This window comes from Pelobates fuscus, chromosome 3 (assembly GCF_036172605.1).
Source record: "Pelobates fuscus isolate aPelFus1 chromosome 3, aPelFus1.pri, whole genome shotgun sequence".
Classification (NCBI taxonomy): Eukaryota; Metazoa; Chordata; class Amphibia; order Anura; family Pelobatidae; genus Pelobates; species Pelobates fuscus.
In genome coordinates, this window is record NC_086319.1 from 312,435,220 (window position 1) to 312,451,664 (window position 16,445).

At 41.1% G+C, this 16,445-nt stretch overlaps 1 protein-coding gene across 1 annotated transcript in view; it reads left to right on the top strand.

The window, feature by feature from the left end:
* Nucleotides 1-13,497, top strand: part of AGBL1 (AGBL carboxypeptidase 1) — a 707,263-nt gene extending 693,766 nt beyond the window's left edge. The window contains exon 23 of the mRNA XM_063448878.1: nt 12,023-13,497. Coding sequence (XP_063304948.1) covers nt 12,023-12,338 — 316 coding nt within the window. The 3' untranslated portion in view covers nt 12,339-13,497. The remainder of the gene's footprint in view (nt 1-12,022) is intronic.
* Nucleotides 13,498-16,445: the final 2,948 nt, after the last annotated feature.

A 16,445-nucleotide genomic window follows, 5' to 3' on the forward strand; every position in this document is an offset into this window, starting at 1 on the left:
CCTACTGGGAATATTCCTCTTTCAAGATTTTTCAGACGTATGAGAAGTTGGCAGTATTCAGATTATGTTTTTTTCTGGTGGCTTTAGTCCAATTTCAATGAATTATTTATGAACACATTTATCAGCTTATAGTGGTCTGTTGCATCCCACACAGGTTCTCTAGGTACCGTCTGCTCAGAAATGCTCCTTTGGATTACAGCTGTATCCTACAGGCTATAGGCCCGGTTCTCGTGTAACTGAAATTGGTGATGCTAGCCACTGTATGGTGTTTCTAACTGAAGTACTTCTAGTATCATAGAATGCATAGAGATACATTTAAAATTACTTAATTCATTTGTGCAACTGTAGGGTAAAAAAAACTCTGCGTGTATAAACTTTATAATAAAAATAATTTGTCACTTTCATATATAATTTGAACCAATACTGTGTGAAAGATTCCCAAACAAACATATGAAACATTTTGTGGGTCAGCTAAATCAATATGCATGTAAACCACACAGATTATACTGGATATAGAATCTCTAAACTATTGTATTGGTCAAATGAAATTAACTCACAATTCAATTCACTGTAGCATATAATGATATTTAGACATGTGATAGAACACTTGTTTTATTATAATCAAGTACTGTATGAAACACTTTCAGTTTTTTTTTTCCATATTTTTATTTATTTATAAGTAAAAAGTATTACGTAGGCAGCATGCATTCAGGGCCGCCATCAGGGCATGACAACCATAACTGTTGTCACATTGTCACATTTCATTTGTGCACATATAGATAGCGATTATCGCTATCTATATGTTCACCTCGGGCCCCGGCTACCTGTAGAATGCAGACGGGGACCAGCCAGCACATCTTAACTCTCCAGCTGCTCCTGCCCGTAACTCTCGCGAGCTCCGCGGCCGGCAGAGCGTTGTCACGGGTTACCATGGCAATGCTCCGCGCGGCAAACAGGCACAGCTCGCGTGTCTTACAGGCAGGAGCTGCTGGAGAGTTAAGATGTGCTGGCTGGTCCCCGTCTGCATTCTACAGCGGCTGGCTCCCTCCACTATACCACCGGACCACCAGGGATGCAATCTCCCCCCTCCCTGGCCAGGTAAGAAGCAGGGAGGAGGGAATAAAATGTAAATGCCACCAAAAAGGCTCCCCTCCCACCGCCCACCCCCCCCATGCAGCCCCTTATTTTACATACAGCCCCCACATTTGCATACACTAAAACCACAACACACACACTGCATACACACACTAAAACCACAACACAGACACTAAAACCACAACACACACACTGCATACACACACTAAAACCACAACACACACACTGCATACATACACTAAAACCACAACACGCACACTAAAACCACAACACACACACACACACACACACACTGCATACACACACTAAAACCACAACACAAACACACACTGCATACACACACTAAAACCACAACACACACACTGCATACACACACTAAAACCACAACACAAACACACACTGCAACTAAAACACACACACTGCAAACACACACTAAAACCACAACACAAACACTGTATTGACCATACACACACTAAAACGACAACACACACACTGCATACACACACTAAAACCACAACACAAACAAACACTGCATGCACCATACGCACACTAAAACCACAACACACACACTGCATACACACACTAAAACCACAACACAAACACACACTGCATTCACCATACACACACTAAAACCACAACACAAACATGCACTGCATATACACACTAAAACCACAACACAAACACACACTGCATTCACCACACACACACTAAAACCACAACACAAACAAACACTGCATTCACCATACACACACTACAACCACAACACACACATTGCATACACACACTAAAATCACAACACACACACTGCATACACACACTAAAACCACAACACACACACTGCATACACACACTAAAACCACAACACAAACACACACTGCATACACACACTAAAACCACAACACACACACTGCATACACACACTAAAACCACAACACAAACACACACTGCAACCACAACACACACACTGCAAACACACACTAAAACCACAACACAAACACTGCATTGACCATACACACACTGAAACGACAACACACACACTGCATACACACACTAAAACCACAACACAAACAAACACTGCATGTGCCATACGCACACTAAAACCACAACACACACACTGCATACACACACTAAAACCACAACACAAACACACACTGCATTCACCATACACACACTAAAACCACAACACAAACATGCACTGCATATACACACTAAAACCACAACACAAACACACACTGCATTCACCACACACACACTAAAACCACAACACAAACAAACACTGCATTCACCATACACACACTACAACCACAACACACACATTGCATACACACACTAAAATCACAACACACACACTGCATACACACACTAAAACCACAACACACACACTGCATACACACACTAAAACCACAACACAAACACACACTGCATTCACCATGCACACACTAAAACCACAACACATACACACACTACATACACACACTAAAACCACAACACAAACACACACTGCATTGGCCATGCACACACTAAAACCACAACACACACACTGCATACACACACTAAAACCACAACACAAACACACACTGCATTCACCATACACACACTAAAACCACAACACACACACTGCATACACACACTAAAACCACAACACAAACACACACTGTGTTCACCAATAACACACTAAAACCACAACACAAACACACACTGCATTCACTATACACACACTAAAACCACAACACAAACACGCACTGCATTCACCATACACACACTAAAACCACAACACAAACACGCACTGCATTCACCATACACACACTAAAACCACAACACAAACATGCACTGCATTCACCATACACACACTAAAACCACAACACAAACACACACTGCATTCACCATACACACACTAAGACCACAACACAAACACGCACTGCATTCACGATACACACACTAAAACTACAACACACACACTGCATTCACCATACACACACTAAACGCACAACACAAACACACACTGCATTCACCATACACACACTAAAACTACAGCACAAACACACACTGCATTCACCATACACACACTAAAACTACAACACACACACTGTATTCACCATACACACACTAAAACCACAACACAAACAAACACTGCATTCACCATAAACACACACTAAAAGCACAACACACACACTGCATACACACACTAAAAGCACAACACACACACTGCATACACACACTAAAACCACAACACACACACTGCATACACACACACTAAAACCACAACACAAACACACACTGCATTCACCATGCACACACTAAAACCACAACACAAACACACACTGCATACACACACTAAAACCACAACACAAACACACACTGCATTGACCATACACACACTAAAACCACAAACACACACTGCATACACACACTAAAACCACAACACACACACTGCATATACACACTAAAACCACAACACAAACACACACTGCATTCACCATACACACACTAAAACCACAACACACACACACTGCATACACACACTAAAACCACAACACAAACACACACTATGTTCACCATACACACACTAAAACCACAACACAAACACACACTGCATTCACCATACACACACTAAAACCACAACACAAACACGCACTGCATTCACCATACACACACTAAAACCACAACACAAACACGCACTGCATTCACCATACACACACTAAAACCACAACACAAACACGCACTGCATTCACCATACACACACTAAAACCACAACACAAACACACACTGCATTCACCATACACACACTAAAACCACAACACAAACACACACTGCATTCACCATACACACACTAAAAGCACAACACAAACACACACTGCATTCACCATACACACACTAAAACTACAGCACAAACACACACTGCATTCACTACACAAACACACACTTTATCTAAAACACAGAAAACTACATTCATTATACAAATGTGCAATCTGTATCCATTTTATACACCACACAGGCCATCCTTGTGGGTGGACTCGGAATGGGCCCTCGGGGGCGGGCCCAGGGGGCCCACACTTTGAACTGTGTCAAGGGCCCCGCAATTTCTGATGGCAGCCCTACATGCATTAATAACAGTTCCTCAATATGTACAAGTTTCTCTTTTGCAACAATAAGGAGAGATATAAACAAATCAAGAGTTAAATCTAATTGGTGACATTTGTTTCTTTTTTTTACCATATTGGTATGTATATGCACATGTGGTTTTTACGAAACTTAAGAGAAAAACCCTAAACGTTTGAACCATTGCACATATAATATTTTGATGAAAGAATAAATAAATGTTCATCAAGATTTATATGAATAGATAGATTCCTAACCTCAAAATCTTAGAAAAGGGATTTAGGGGTAATGATTTCAGATGACTTAAAGGTAGGCAGACAATGTAATAGCGCAGCAGAAATGCTAGTAGAATGCTTGGTTGTTGTCACGTATCCTTCGTCTCCATGTGACAAAAACGGAGATAATTACCTTCTAAAGATAGAGGGGAGTGCCGCTCTGCTATCATGTCTTGCTTTTGCATCATGTCTGTGGACGCTGGCTTCTGTGGACCCACGCAATTATATAGCACCATGTCCATCCACGGTAAAGACGACGTCGATGTGCGGGTGACGTCACGCAAAAGACGAACACACACGTTTTGGGGTCAAGGGCTAGGTACAGCCAATCGGATCTGCAAAAGGGTTATTTCAACTCTCATATTCCCTTAGCTCATTGCCCTGTCATGGTTTACCCTAGATGGTTATCCGAAAGTGTGTTCCTGATCGTGTTTTTCAGTTTTTTTACTTTGGCTTCATTTTGACTTCCCTGATTTCTGGTAATCTTGACTGTTGCATTTTCCTTATCACCGTGTATCCTTCTGTGTCCCTGACTTTGGCTAGTTTTCTGACTGTTCCCGGGTACGTTAAGTCCGGCCATTCTAAGGCCTAGTAAGACGTTAACCTTAGTTCTAGGGTGCTGGATCAATATAATCCTGTCAGTTGTATACGGAGAGGTATTAGCAGTAGAAGGAGAGAAGGTCTCATGCCATTGTACAGAACACTGGTGAGAACTCACTTGGAGTATTGTACGCAGTACTGGAGACTGTATCTCTGGAAGAATATTGATACTTTGGAGAGAGTTCAAAGAAGTGCTACTAGACTGGTTCATGGATTCCAGGATAAAAATTACAAGGAAAGGTTAAAGGATCTTAACATGTATAGCATGGAGGAAAGACGAGACGGGGGATATGATAGAAACATTTAAATACATAAAGAGAAGCAACACAGTAAAAGAGCAGACTATATTTAAAAGAAGAAAAACTACCACAACAAGAGGTCTTAAATTAGAGAGGCAAAGGTTTAAAAATAATCTCAGGAAGTATTACTTTACTTACAGCCTTCCAGCTGAAGTGGTAGAGGTTAACACAGTGTAGAAGGTTAAGGATGCGTTAGATAGGCATAAGGCTACCCTAGCTATAAGACAAGGCCAGGGACCTAATGAGAGCATTTAGAAAATTGGGCAGACTACATGGACCAAATAGTTTTTATCTGCTGTCACATTCTATGTTTCTATGTGAATCTGCTTAATTTATTTCTCTAACATTTTAGTATGATAGATGTCAGAACATTTGTTTCTGAAAACTGTTTCTGTGGTGGACTGTGATCATTCATAGTTACATAGTTACATAGTTACATAGCTGAAAAGAGATTTGCATCCATCAAGTTCAGCCTTCCTCACATTTGTTTTTTGCTGTTGATCCAAAAGAAGGCAAAAAGTTTGAAGCACAAAAATTCCTTCTTGACCCCAGAATGGAAGTCAGTTTAATCATTGGATCAATAAGCTATTACCCTACATCGAAAAATTATATCCTTGAATATTCTGTTTTTGCAAGTATGCATCTAGTTGCTATTTGAACATCTGTATGGACTCTGATAAAACCACTTCTTCGGGCAAGAATTCCACATCCTTATTGTTCTTACAGTAAAAAAACATTTTCTTTGCTTTAGATGAAATCTTCTTTCTTCCAGTCTAAACGCATGACCTCATGTCCTATGTAAAGTCCAGTTTGTGAATAGATTTCCACACAATGGTTTGTATTGGCCCCGGATATATTTGTATAATGTTATCCTATCCCTTTTGAGGCAACAGTTTTCTAAACTAAACAGGTTTAAATTTGTTAACCTTTCTTCATAGCTGATATCTTCCATTCCTTTTATTAATTTTGTAGCCTGCCTCTGCACTTTATCAAGTGCCATAAAACCCTTCTTTAGAACAGGTGCCCAAAATTGCACTGCATATTGAAGATGTGGTCTAACCAGTGATTTATAATGAGGCAAAATGAAATTCTCATCCCGAGAATGAATGCCCTTTTTTATGCATGACAATACCTTACTGGCCTTAGACACTGCTGATTGACTTTGAACATTGTTGCATAGTTTGTTGTCTATAACAATTCATAAGTCCTTTTCATGTGTTGTTATCCCTGATTCTCTCCCATTAAGGATATACGTTGCTTGTGCATTCTTTACGATAAAATGCATAACATTGCATTTTTCAACATTAAATTTCATCTGCCATTTGAGTGCCCAGTTCCCCAGTCTATCTAAATCCCTCTGCAGCAAAGTAATATATTGTTCACATTGTATTACTTCACTGAGTTTTGTGTCATCTGCAAACATTGAAACATGACTTTCAATGCTTTTTTTCAAGATCATTTATAAACATGTTACACCCAGTCAGGGGTAAAGTACTGGGTAAAAAAGTGTGGGAACTCAGCCAAGATCCACTACCCCCTGCACCCCCAAAAAACTATTATACTCTCATATGCAGGGGCTGAGTAAGGGCACAGGGCTGAGTATGGGGACAGGGGCTGAGTAAGGTGGACAGGGGCTGAGTAAGGGGGGCATGGGCTGAGTAGGGTGGACAGGGGCTGAGTAAGGGGGACAGGGGCTGAGGAGGGGGACAAGGGTTGAAGAGGGAGACAGGGCTGAGGAAGAGGGACAGGGCTGAGGAAGAGGGACAGGAGCTTAGGATGAGGGGACATGGGCTGAGGAAGGGGACAGGGACTGAGGAAAGGGACAGGGACCGAGGAAAGGGACATGGACCGAGGAAAGGGACAGAGACTGAGGAAAGGGACAGATACTGAGGAAAGGTACAGGAGCTGAGGAAAGGGACAGGGGCAGGAAGTGGGGGCAGGGGCTTAGGAAGTGGACAAGGGCTAAGGAGAGGGACGGAGGCTGAGGAGGGGGACAGAGGCTGAGGAAAGGGGCAGGAGCTAAGGGGGGTCAGAGGCTGAGGAAGGGGGACAGAGACTGAGGAAAGGGGACAGATGCTGAGGAAGGGGGGCAGGGCTGAAGAAGGGGGGCAGGGCTGAAGAAGGGGGACAGGGCTGAAGAAGGGGGACAGGGGCCAAGGGGGACAGGGGCTGAGGGGAACAGGGGATGAGTAATGGGGACAGGGGTTGTGGAGGGGACAGGAGCTGAGTGAGGGGGACAGGGCCTGAGTAAGGGAACAGGGCCCGCAAGGGGGACAGGGCCTGAGGAGGGGAGCAGGGCTGAAGTGGGGGGCAGGACCTGAATAAGTGGACAGGGCCTGAGGGGGACAGGGCCTGAGGAGGAGGGCAGGGCCTGAGGAGGGGGACAGGGCCTTAGTAAGGGGACAGTGACTGAGGAGGGGGAAAAGGACTGAGGAGGGGGACATGGACTAAGGAAAGGGACTGAGGGGGACAGGGCTGAGGAAGAGGGACAGGAGCTTAGGAGGGGGGACAGGGACTGAGGAAGGGGACAGGGCCTGAGGAGGGGGGGGGGCAGGGCCTGAGTAAGGGGATAAAAAAAGAAAAAAACTAAATGCATTCCCCCCTCCCTGGGGCTTACCTTGTGCCAGGAGGGGAGGGACAGGATCTGGAGCCTGCAGTCAGGGGAGTCGGCCGGCCTCTCCTGATGATGTCAGGAGGAGGGGGATGACTTCCTCTGCTCTTCTCCCAGACTCCCCAGCGGTCCTGGGAGAAGAGCAGTGAAAGTCACGCCCCCTCCTCGTCACATCATCAGGAGAGGCTGTCTGACTCCGCTGAATGCAGGCGGCAGGGAGAGAGGTGAGTTTAGAAGTCCAAGAAAAAGAAAGACTACAGAGTAAGGACAGACTAACCCTGAAGTCAGAAGGACTGAATGGGCAACAAACATGGGCATAACCCAGAGCAATATATACTGGAGGAGAAAATCCCAAATGTTAGGGTTATTGGAAGGGAGAGCAAGGGTCCGGCTTCCAAAAGCCACTAGCAGAGGGTGTGTTATAAACCATTAATATTATGTGTTGCGGACCGTTTCAGCATAAAAGGGAATAAAATCCTTTTGGCGATAATCCCCTTTTTGAGAGACAGGCACAGCTACTGCAGAACACCAAACTCCCGAACTGGATACAAGATAACACTCCGAACTGGAACAGCTGAACAAGAAAAGCATACAATCCGCTTACACTCCTGGCAGTCAGCTTACAATCCAATTCCCCCCAAGAACGAGACGACACTTCATTTTGAGTGTTAAACAGGAACTCATCCAGCCTGGCTTTTATTTCCAACTCACACATACAGGCCACACCCAGGGGGAGGCATAAAAGAACCAATGACATAGATGTTACATCCCACACATCCCCTCCCCTTAGTGTGACACATAATCCCATTATGCATACAGTTTAAAATATACTTTTACACAACTTTCATAACTTTAAAACCATACATCACATTCACATAAAAATACATATCCACAATCAATCCATTCAGGGGAACAACATATTAAAAAATGGCATGGATCAGACCAGGGGTTCAAAAGTTAGTAAAGTATCTTTTAAAACCCCTAGCTTTCCAGCTTCCTTCTCTGTGCTGGAGAAGTAATCCAATTACCTCCCAGCACAGAGACAGACTCCATTAACCACATGGTTACAGAAAGACATAAAAACACTTTAAAATACAGAAAGTTACCTTTTATCCATAACACACGGACATTTCACATATCCCCAGATAGCTGGGATCTGAGCGCACAAAACTACTGAATAGCGCGCAGATCCTATTCACACAGTACAATTGCCATGGAGCTAAAGTCTTTCCCATAGTCTTTCATTATATGAATAGGCTCCATGGTATAGCTATCCGGGGTATCACATTCACATAAAGTCTGGTCCATAGTCCAAAGGCAGCAGGCGGGCAACCAGGCTTCTCCAGTTCACAGTGGCGAAGTTGGTTTCGCCACATTATGTATTCATGCTGGTAATTTTTTCTAACTTATATATATTTTCCCATGGCTCTTGAATATATATCACTCAGTAAGTTTTTATTGTCACTTAGTCCACACTTGAACATTGCAGGACCCCAACATTTATACAGAGGAATAAGTTATTCCCTGTTTCATTATATATCACTCTTGATATGTTGGGATCCTTTAGATATGTTTGTAATTTGGGACTCTCTGTGTGATTGTACTACTCTACTAAACACTTTTTGCTCTATCCCTGTACATGTGATCATCTGTTAATTCAGCGATCACACTTTGTAACTCTGTATGCAATTATATGTCTATTTCTTTGGGCTGGCTATGCTCTTTGATTAAGCAATACCAGCCCCCCCCCCCCCCCCCTCCTGTGACGTGGCAGCATGTGAGCAGCCGTTTTTTCCTTTTTTCGTCCGGCAATGCTCCCTGCCCGCTTTACACCTGGCCCCTCCCCTTCCATGACGCGGCGGAACCGGATTGGCAGCATGACGTACCATGAGGGGTGGGCTTTCCCTCTTATAAGCCACGGCGGATTTAGAGTAGCTTTCACTGCTCTTGATAAAGGCGCCACATAGCGCCGAAACGCGCGTCGAGCTAGACGCTGTTTTTAGGGTCCTCCAAACACCACTTTGGGTCTCTCCTTTACCCTTCGAGATGATTAATAGCTGGTATTAGATTGAGGGTTTACTCTGCCCGGTTATTATACTGAATAGAATCAGGCAGGTTTTACGTTACTAGCTGATAAGTCTCTTAGGGATTACTCTGCCTAGCTTCCAATTGGATCTAGAACTAGTCAGGTGACAGTCCAGGGTTCTGCACTCCTCTTTGTTTTTCTACTGTGTTAGCAATCAGAGATTATCCTATACTAGTTTGCAACTGAGTATCTTTCTCTATATATTTTGCTTCCAAGCACTTGGATACTATGATGCAGTTAGGAGGAAAGTAACACTACCTCCTATACTCGAACAAGAGAGGAGCTGTCCTAGTCTCTGTATAAGTGGAATCTGCTAGACAGCCTGGACTTAGATTGGGGGATATTTATAAGCTTTTATCTATATAATTATATCTTACAGTAGGGGTTATCTATTGGTTGTTTTTCTCAGACAATTACACCTGTGATATCTCTATCTTTACTTCTATCCCTACCAGGAGGGCATTTCATACCATTGGTCTGCCCCCTCTTTTATATAGGTTACTTATGACTGCTTCTGGGCTGTGCTGACTAGGAGGAGCTCCATTTATGTGTATGGGCACTCTCTCCTGTTTGTACACATGCTAGCCCCTGCCCCCCCCCCCCCCCTCCTGTTTTAAGTATTTCCAATTTTGCTATACTTAGCCTCTAGGCAGCTGCATGGTCCCTCTATAATATACTTTACATATACTATACCTGAGGTGTATACCCATGGGACCTTAGCTAAGATTGAGACCAAGTGTGTGTGGCACGTTTTTTCACACCCTTTTTTGCACAGTTTGTTTGCACTTACTTGGGTTATTATATTGGTTTTTTGAACATTTTTTCCAAATAAAGATTTTTTATTTTATTATTTAGCCATGGGACTTGAGTTACTTACTCTTCTATATGGGCACACCCTCTGCTAGTGGCTTTTGGAAGCCGGACCCTTGCTCTCCCTTCCAATAACCCTAACATTTGGGATTTTCTCCTCGAGTTTAGAAGTCAGAGTCCCCAGCCAGAGGAAGGGGATTCAGATTTGTGCCCCCCCCCCCCCCCCCCGCGCTCTGGCGGCCGCTTGTGCCAGCCCTGGGTCCCGCAAGACTAGTAATGGAAACGGCGTTCCTGCTGTGGAAAAAGTGCAGGAACACCGTTCCCAAGCATTCCTGCACGAGTCGAGCCCTGCACCTAGTGTAATACCAATATTAATAATTCTCTGTCAATAATTATCTTCCAAGTTTGATTTTTACTTATGCTGCATTTCATAGGAAAACAATGGACATTCAAACACCAGGCACCATGGGCACTTCAAAACCTGAAGTGGTCATGGTACTTGGAGTAATCCTTTAAGAAAGAAGTCTATTTATTTAATATAGCAGCAAGTGTGTTATTTGCCGCCCCCCTCCCCCCCACTAATTATTGCTATAAAGCTTCTTGTTTTAAGCAATACAACAAATATATGAATATATTTATACAACCATTGTATGAGGCACCATCTTGCCAAAATTATTTTCGGATATTAAATATAGAGCTGTGAATACAGTATGCATTCCTAAATATAGGTCCTAAATATAGGTACAAAACCAATATTATTATATGTATATGTGATACAAACTTTGCTTTTATATGTTCTATCCTAAGTGTTGGCAGATAAGTCCTACTGAAAATGTAGCTTTTACACATGTAAAAGATTCTTTGTGACCTCCATTAAGTGTTAACTTTTTCTCTAACAAATGTGAATAGCTGAAATGCTCAATTTACTATAGAAAGTGTGTTTGCTCAGGAATGTAAATGATGAAAGACAATTGTTCTTTTTAAATTATTTTATAACCTCTTATACAGGCAAAGAGAATGACTATGTAGTCACTCTAATTCCAAATTGCAATTGTTCAATCATCTTGTCATTTGTCAACACAAGACGGTATCTGAAATATATAATTGCTAGCATTTCAGTAAATTTTTCCTTTCTTCTCATTTACAGCATGGTTGATACTGATGACGAGCCTCTGGGTCTAGAAAAGTTTGATTACAACACTGACAGCTGCTCTGACCAGGAAACAGAATGTACCAATTCAAGCACCAATGCTACAGATAAACCTCCTGTATTAGACGATGTGGCTGGTGCAGAAAAATATGGAGCACATAGCTCCGAAAATCATGTCCATAGTGGTTCTAAATCACCATCCCTTGCTGTTCCTTCAACATCACATGGTTGCTCTCCAGAAGTCAATTCCATTCACTGTGAGCAAAGCTATGACCATTCCAACAAGCCGGCAGTGGGACATTATCTTTATTAGCCTGTAGATTATATCAAACATCCTCGTGCTTCATACTACCTTTCATTTACTGTTTATTGACTTTTGTTAATTTTAGGGGATATCATGTTTCGCAGCTTAGTTTATGAAGTAGCAGCTGTGTTATGTGTTTGGTTTTTCAATCATGCCCACAAGACGTTTCACTTCTCCCTCCCACCCAAAATATAAGTGAAATGCCTTGCAGGTGGGCAGAACACAATGGGATATGTTTAGGCCTAGTGTTACTGAAAACGGTGTTCATTAGGATCAATCAAACTCTTTTTGATATAATTATTTGCGTTTATTATTAGGAACTAATAAGACATTTTCTATTCAAAATTTGCTATCATTGAGTCCATGAAACATAAATCCGCAGAGTGGTGAAGTGCATAGCTAAAACTATAGTTGAGTTTGTTAAATAATTCACATCAACAATTAGATTTATCAAATTTAACAGTGAGAGAAAAACAGAAACACAGACATATTTACGAACTTTCAACCTCACAATAAAATTACAACTTTGAAAACTCCTGTATAAAATTTGGGTAGTTCAATGAATAATAATTAATATACTGTTAAGTTGTATGCATTTCCTATGTTAGATCAAATAAATATGTATTTTTCGTTGTTTATGTAATTGAAAGCAAATATCTGTTTATACTCAACTTGATATATAGTTAATAGAAATTACTTGTTTGATTGGCTAAAGTGGCTAGCAAAGCAAATGTATAATTATTTCGATTCCGAGTTTATTTTTACCATATAATACGTAAGACTTTCTTGTGTTAAATAACATTTTAAATGTTAAAGTAAACAGTGACAAAATTGTATTTGTGATGATTGCATGTCGATTTAAACCATTTTGTTTAATGTTTAAATTAATTCATAAAAATATGTATAGGTCTTTTTTTTTACCATAACATTGTAGACAACAGCCTGAACCTGAATTTCACGATTTAAGGGTAGTAACAAAAACCAAACCAGGAACATGGGATATCAGTCATATTTTTAGAAATTTTAAAATAATTATTAGAAAAAAGATATTGGCGGAGATTTATGAAAGAGTTGTGCAAAACTTTCCCTTTCATTTTCTGCATTTTTCTTTTTTTTTGGTGGGATTTGTTATATCTATAAGATTTGTTTAATCTGTTAATTCATTTGTGCACTAACCATAATTTTTTGATATAGGTCATTTTTTGGACAGTTCAACTGATTTATCAATCTTTACACTAGTTTTTTTCTGACAGAAAAGTGCTGAGTTTTACTTCCTTTCTTTTTTTCCCACTCTAAGTTTGGAAGTCTTCTGAAACTGATTTTTTTTGCAAAAAACTGCAGTAACACCAGTCATTTTTGAGTCATTTTTATACTACCCTTTCAAAATATTTAAATAAATATGAACACTATAATCAAGAAATGTAACCATTACTTTTCAGAGCATATTCATTCTCACTCATTGTTTCTTTTAGGCACAGAAAAATCCCTTTTATTATTATTATTGTTGGTATTTATATAGCGCCAGCTTATTCCGCAGTGCTTTACATTAAATTTAAATATGGGGTCTAAACACTAATTATCGACTCTTCAACCAACCTTTAAATAAAAGGTTATCTGCGTGAAGTTTTACTATAAACAAAGTAAGAACATAAACACGTAACCTGAATAACAAGCATCTATAGTTGTGGTCATAATAATGTAAGTCATGTAAATTGATTACCTCTGCAGTCTCTGCTGTGTCCTGCACTCTGTATAAGTAAGCCTAAAAAGACCACTTAAGAGTATGAATTTTCTATGAAAGAAAAAAAGAGAAAAAAGTTAGCATAATGATTTGATAGATAAAGGGACACTATAGTCACCAAAACAATTTTAGCAGTTTTGGTGAATAGATCATGCCTTTGACGCAGGGGCAGATCCAGAACTGAATCTTGGGATGGGCACTTGGAGATTCCAATCCAGGCACAATAACCACTACAGCTGCCTGAGGCCAGAGCTCACTCTTGCGAGATTCGGAGAGTTGCCGTGGTAACCGTGGCAATGCTCTGTGCTTGCGAGAGGAGGACCTGGGCTCCCGGGTCCTCTCTCCCTCCGGCTGCCAGCAAAGTGCCCGCAGACTGGTGAGGCACATAGCAGGGCCGGCGCTTGGATAGCCCCGGCCCTGCAGGAAGGAGGATTGGCTCTTGGGGGGGGGGGGCAATTGCGCTGTTGGTCCCCCCTGGATTCCGCCACTGCTCTGAAATTTCGCTGCTTAATTCTCTGACATATATGAGTTAAATCACTTTTGTAAAAGACTCCTGCAGTGTCTAGGAAGCGATTAACAGAGCAAGATGTAAGAAATTCTAAATTAAACAGAATTTGCAATAAAGATAACTCTTTACAGGAGGCTTTTAAGAAGGCTGTGTTACATGCAGGGAGGTGTGACTAGGACAACATAATCAAATTGATTTAACTCCTGAATGGCAGAGAACTGAGCAGTGAAACTTCAGAGGCATGAGCTATACACCAAAATTGCTTCATTAAAGCTGAAGTTGTTTTGGTGACTATAGTTTCTCTTTAACAAGAGAATAGCAATTATTCCATAGAGTTTATCTGAAATGGCTGGGTACAGGAGAAACACCCAGACCACTCACACAAATACCGGCTGTACATATATAACTGTACAAGGGTTACCAAGAACCTGCCACATAGGAAGGCAACCATGCTCCCCATTTGAAATATGGGCTAAGGTATTCAGAATCCCAAAGATCATTAGTCTGACAATCCCCATGCATTTGCATACCAGAGGTATACCCAGGCAAATCCTGCTTTTTAGAGCACCAGATAGTAATCTATTTTTTTACATTAGTATTTGGTTCCTGTGGACATTAGGAGCACCCTACCTGAAAATGCCTATTTAAAAATCAAAATTACTTTGATTTTATACATAGGTCCAGTTTAGTGGGTTGTAGATAAAGAATTTGCGAAGTAAATCTGCTGCCTTGAACCAGCTTGAACTATGTAAGTCATTTGCGAATAAATGTTTTGTCAACGGACTGACGGTTAATTAACAGTAAACTTGAAGTTTTTCTTGTTATTCAGTTATTACATCTGACTATAAATTAGTCAATTCAGCGTCAGACCTTAGCGAATAGACCCTTATATCTGGTTTTGAGGATTTTTTTGCCTGAAAGCTGACTTATAAAAAGATAAAATGACATTTAAGACAAAAGCTGTCAAACGAAAGGTCAGCTTGAAGATCAATATGAATGAATCCCTGCAGCCTTAGTTTTGGTAATTTGGCTGATCTGTATGGGACAATTGTATTTGACACAAATTGCAACAGGGCAGATTACCGTAAATTGTTGTCAAATTAAAAATGAATATCCACTAATATCTTTTAATGCTCTTTCCTTTTTAAATAATGTTTTGAATAATCTTGCTAGCGTTTCTGTTTTATATTGCTAACAGCTTCCATTGAATTCTATGATTTTTTGAGTGCTTGCCTGCAAACAGCAATTTATAAGAACACTGCCAGACCTAAGACAAAACATAGCCAATTTATATGTTATTGGTTAATTATTTGTTTTAATTATATTTATTTATATGCTGCATCTGCCCAACTCCTCTCTGTGTGTCTATCTACAGTGTTATTTTTTTCTCTGTAATAGTACAGCTGTACATGGCTTCAACTTCAACATATTTATCTGGAAAGGCTTATATTATCTTTCAAAGTGCCAATGTAGTTACTATGATTACCTAATTAAAGGGAAACTATAGTGCCAGGAAATCAAACTTGTTTTCCTGGCACTATAGCTTCCCCTTCTGTCACTTACCTGGGTCCAGCGCCGATGTCCCTCTGTGCTGGCTCATCTCTGCCCACGCTCTTGATCCACCAATGTCATCCTGTGTGGGAGACCTAATGTTCATGTGCTGCAATGGGCTCCGCTTGTATTAGGATTTCCCCATAAGAAAGCCTCATGCATAGCGTAAGAATGTCCAGCATCATTTACGCGGCCAAAAGTTGCCTATCCACCCGGAAGTCCCTCTAGTAGCTGTCTGGTAGACAGCCACTAGAGGAGGAGTTAATCCTAGCAGCTAATTATTGCAGTTTGTACCCAGACCACTTTGATGAGCTTC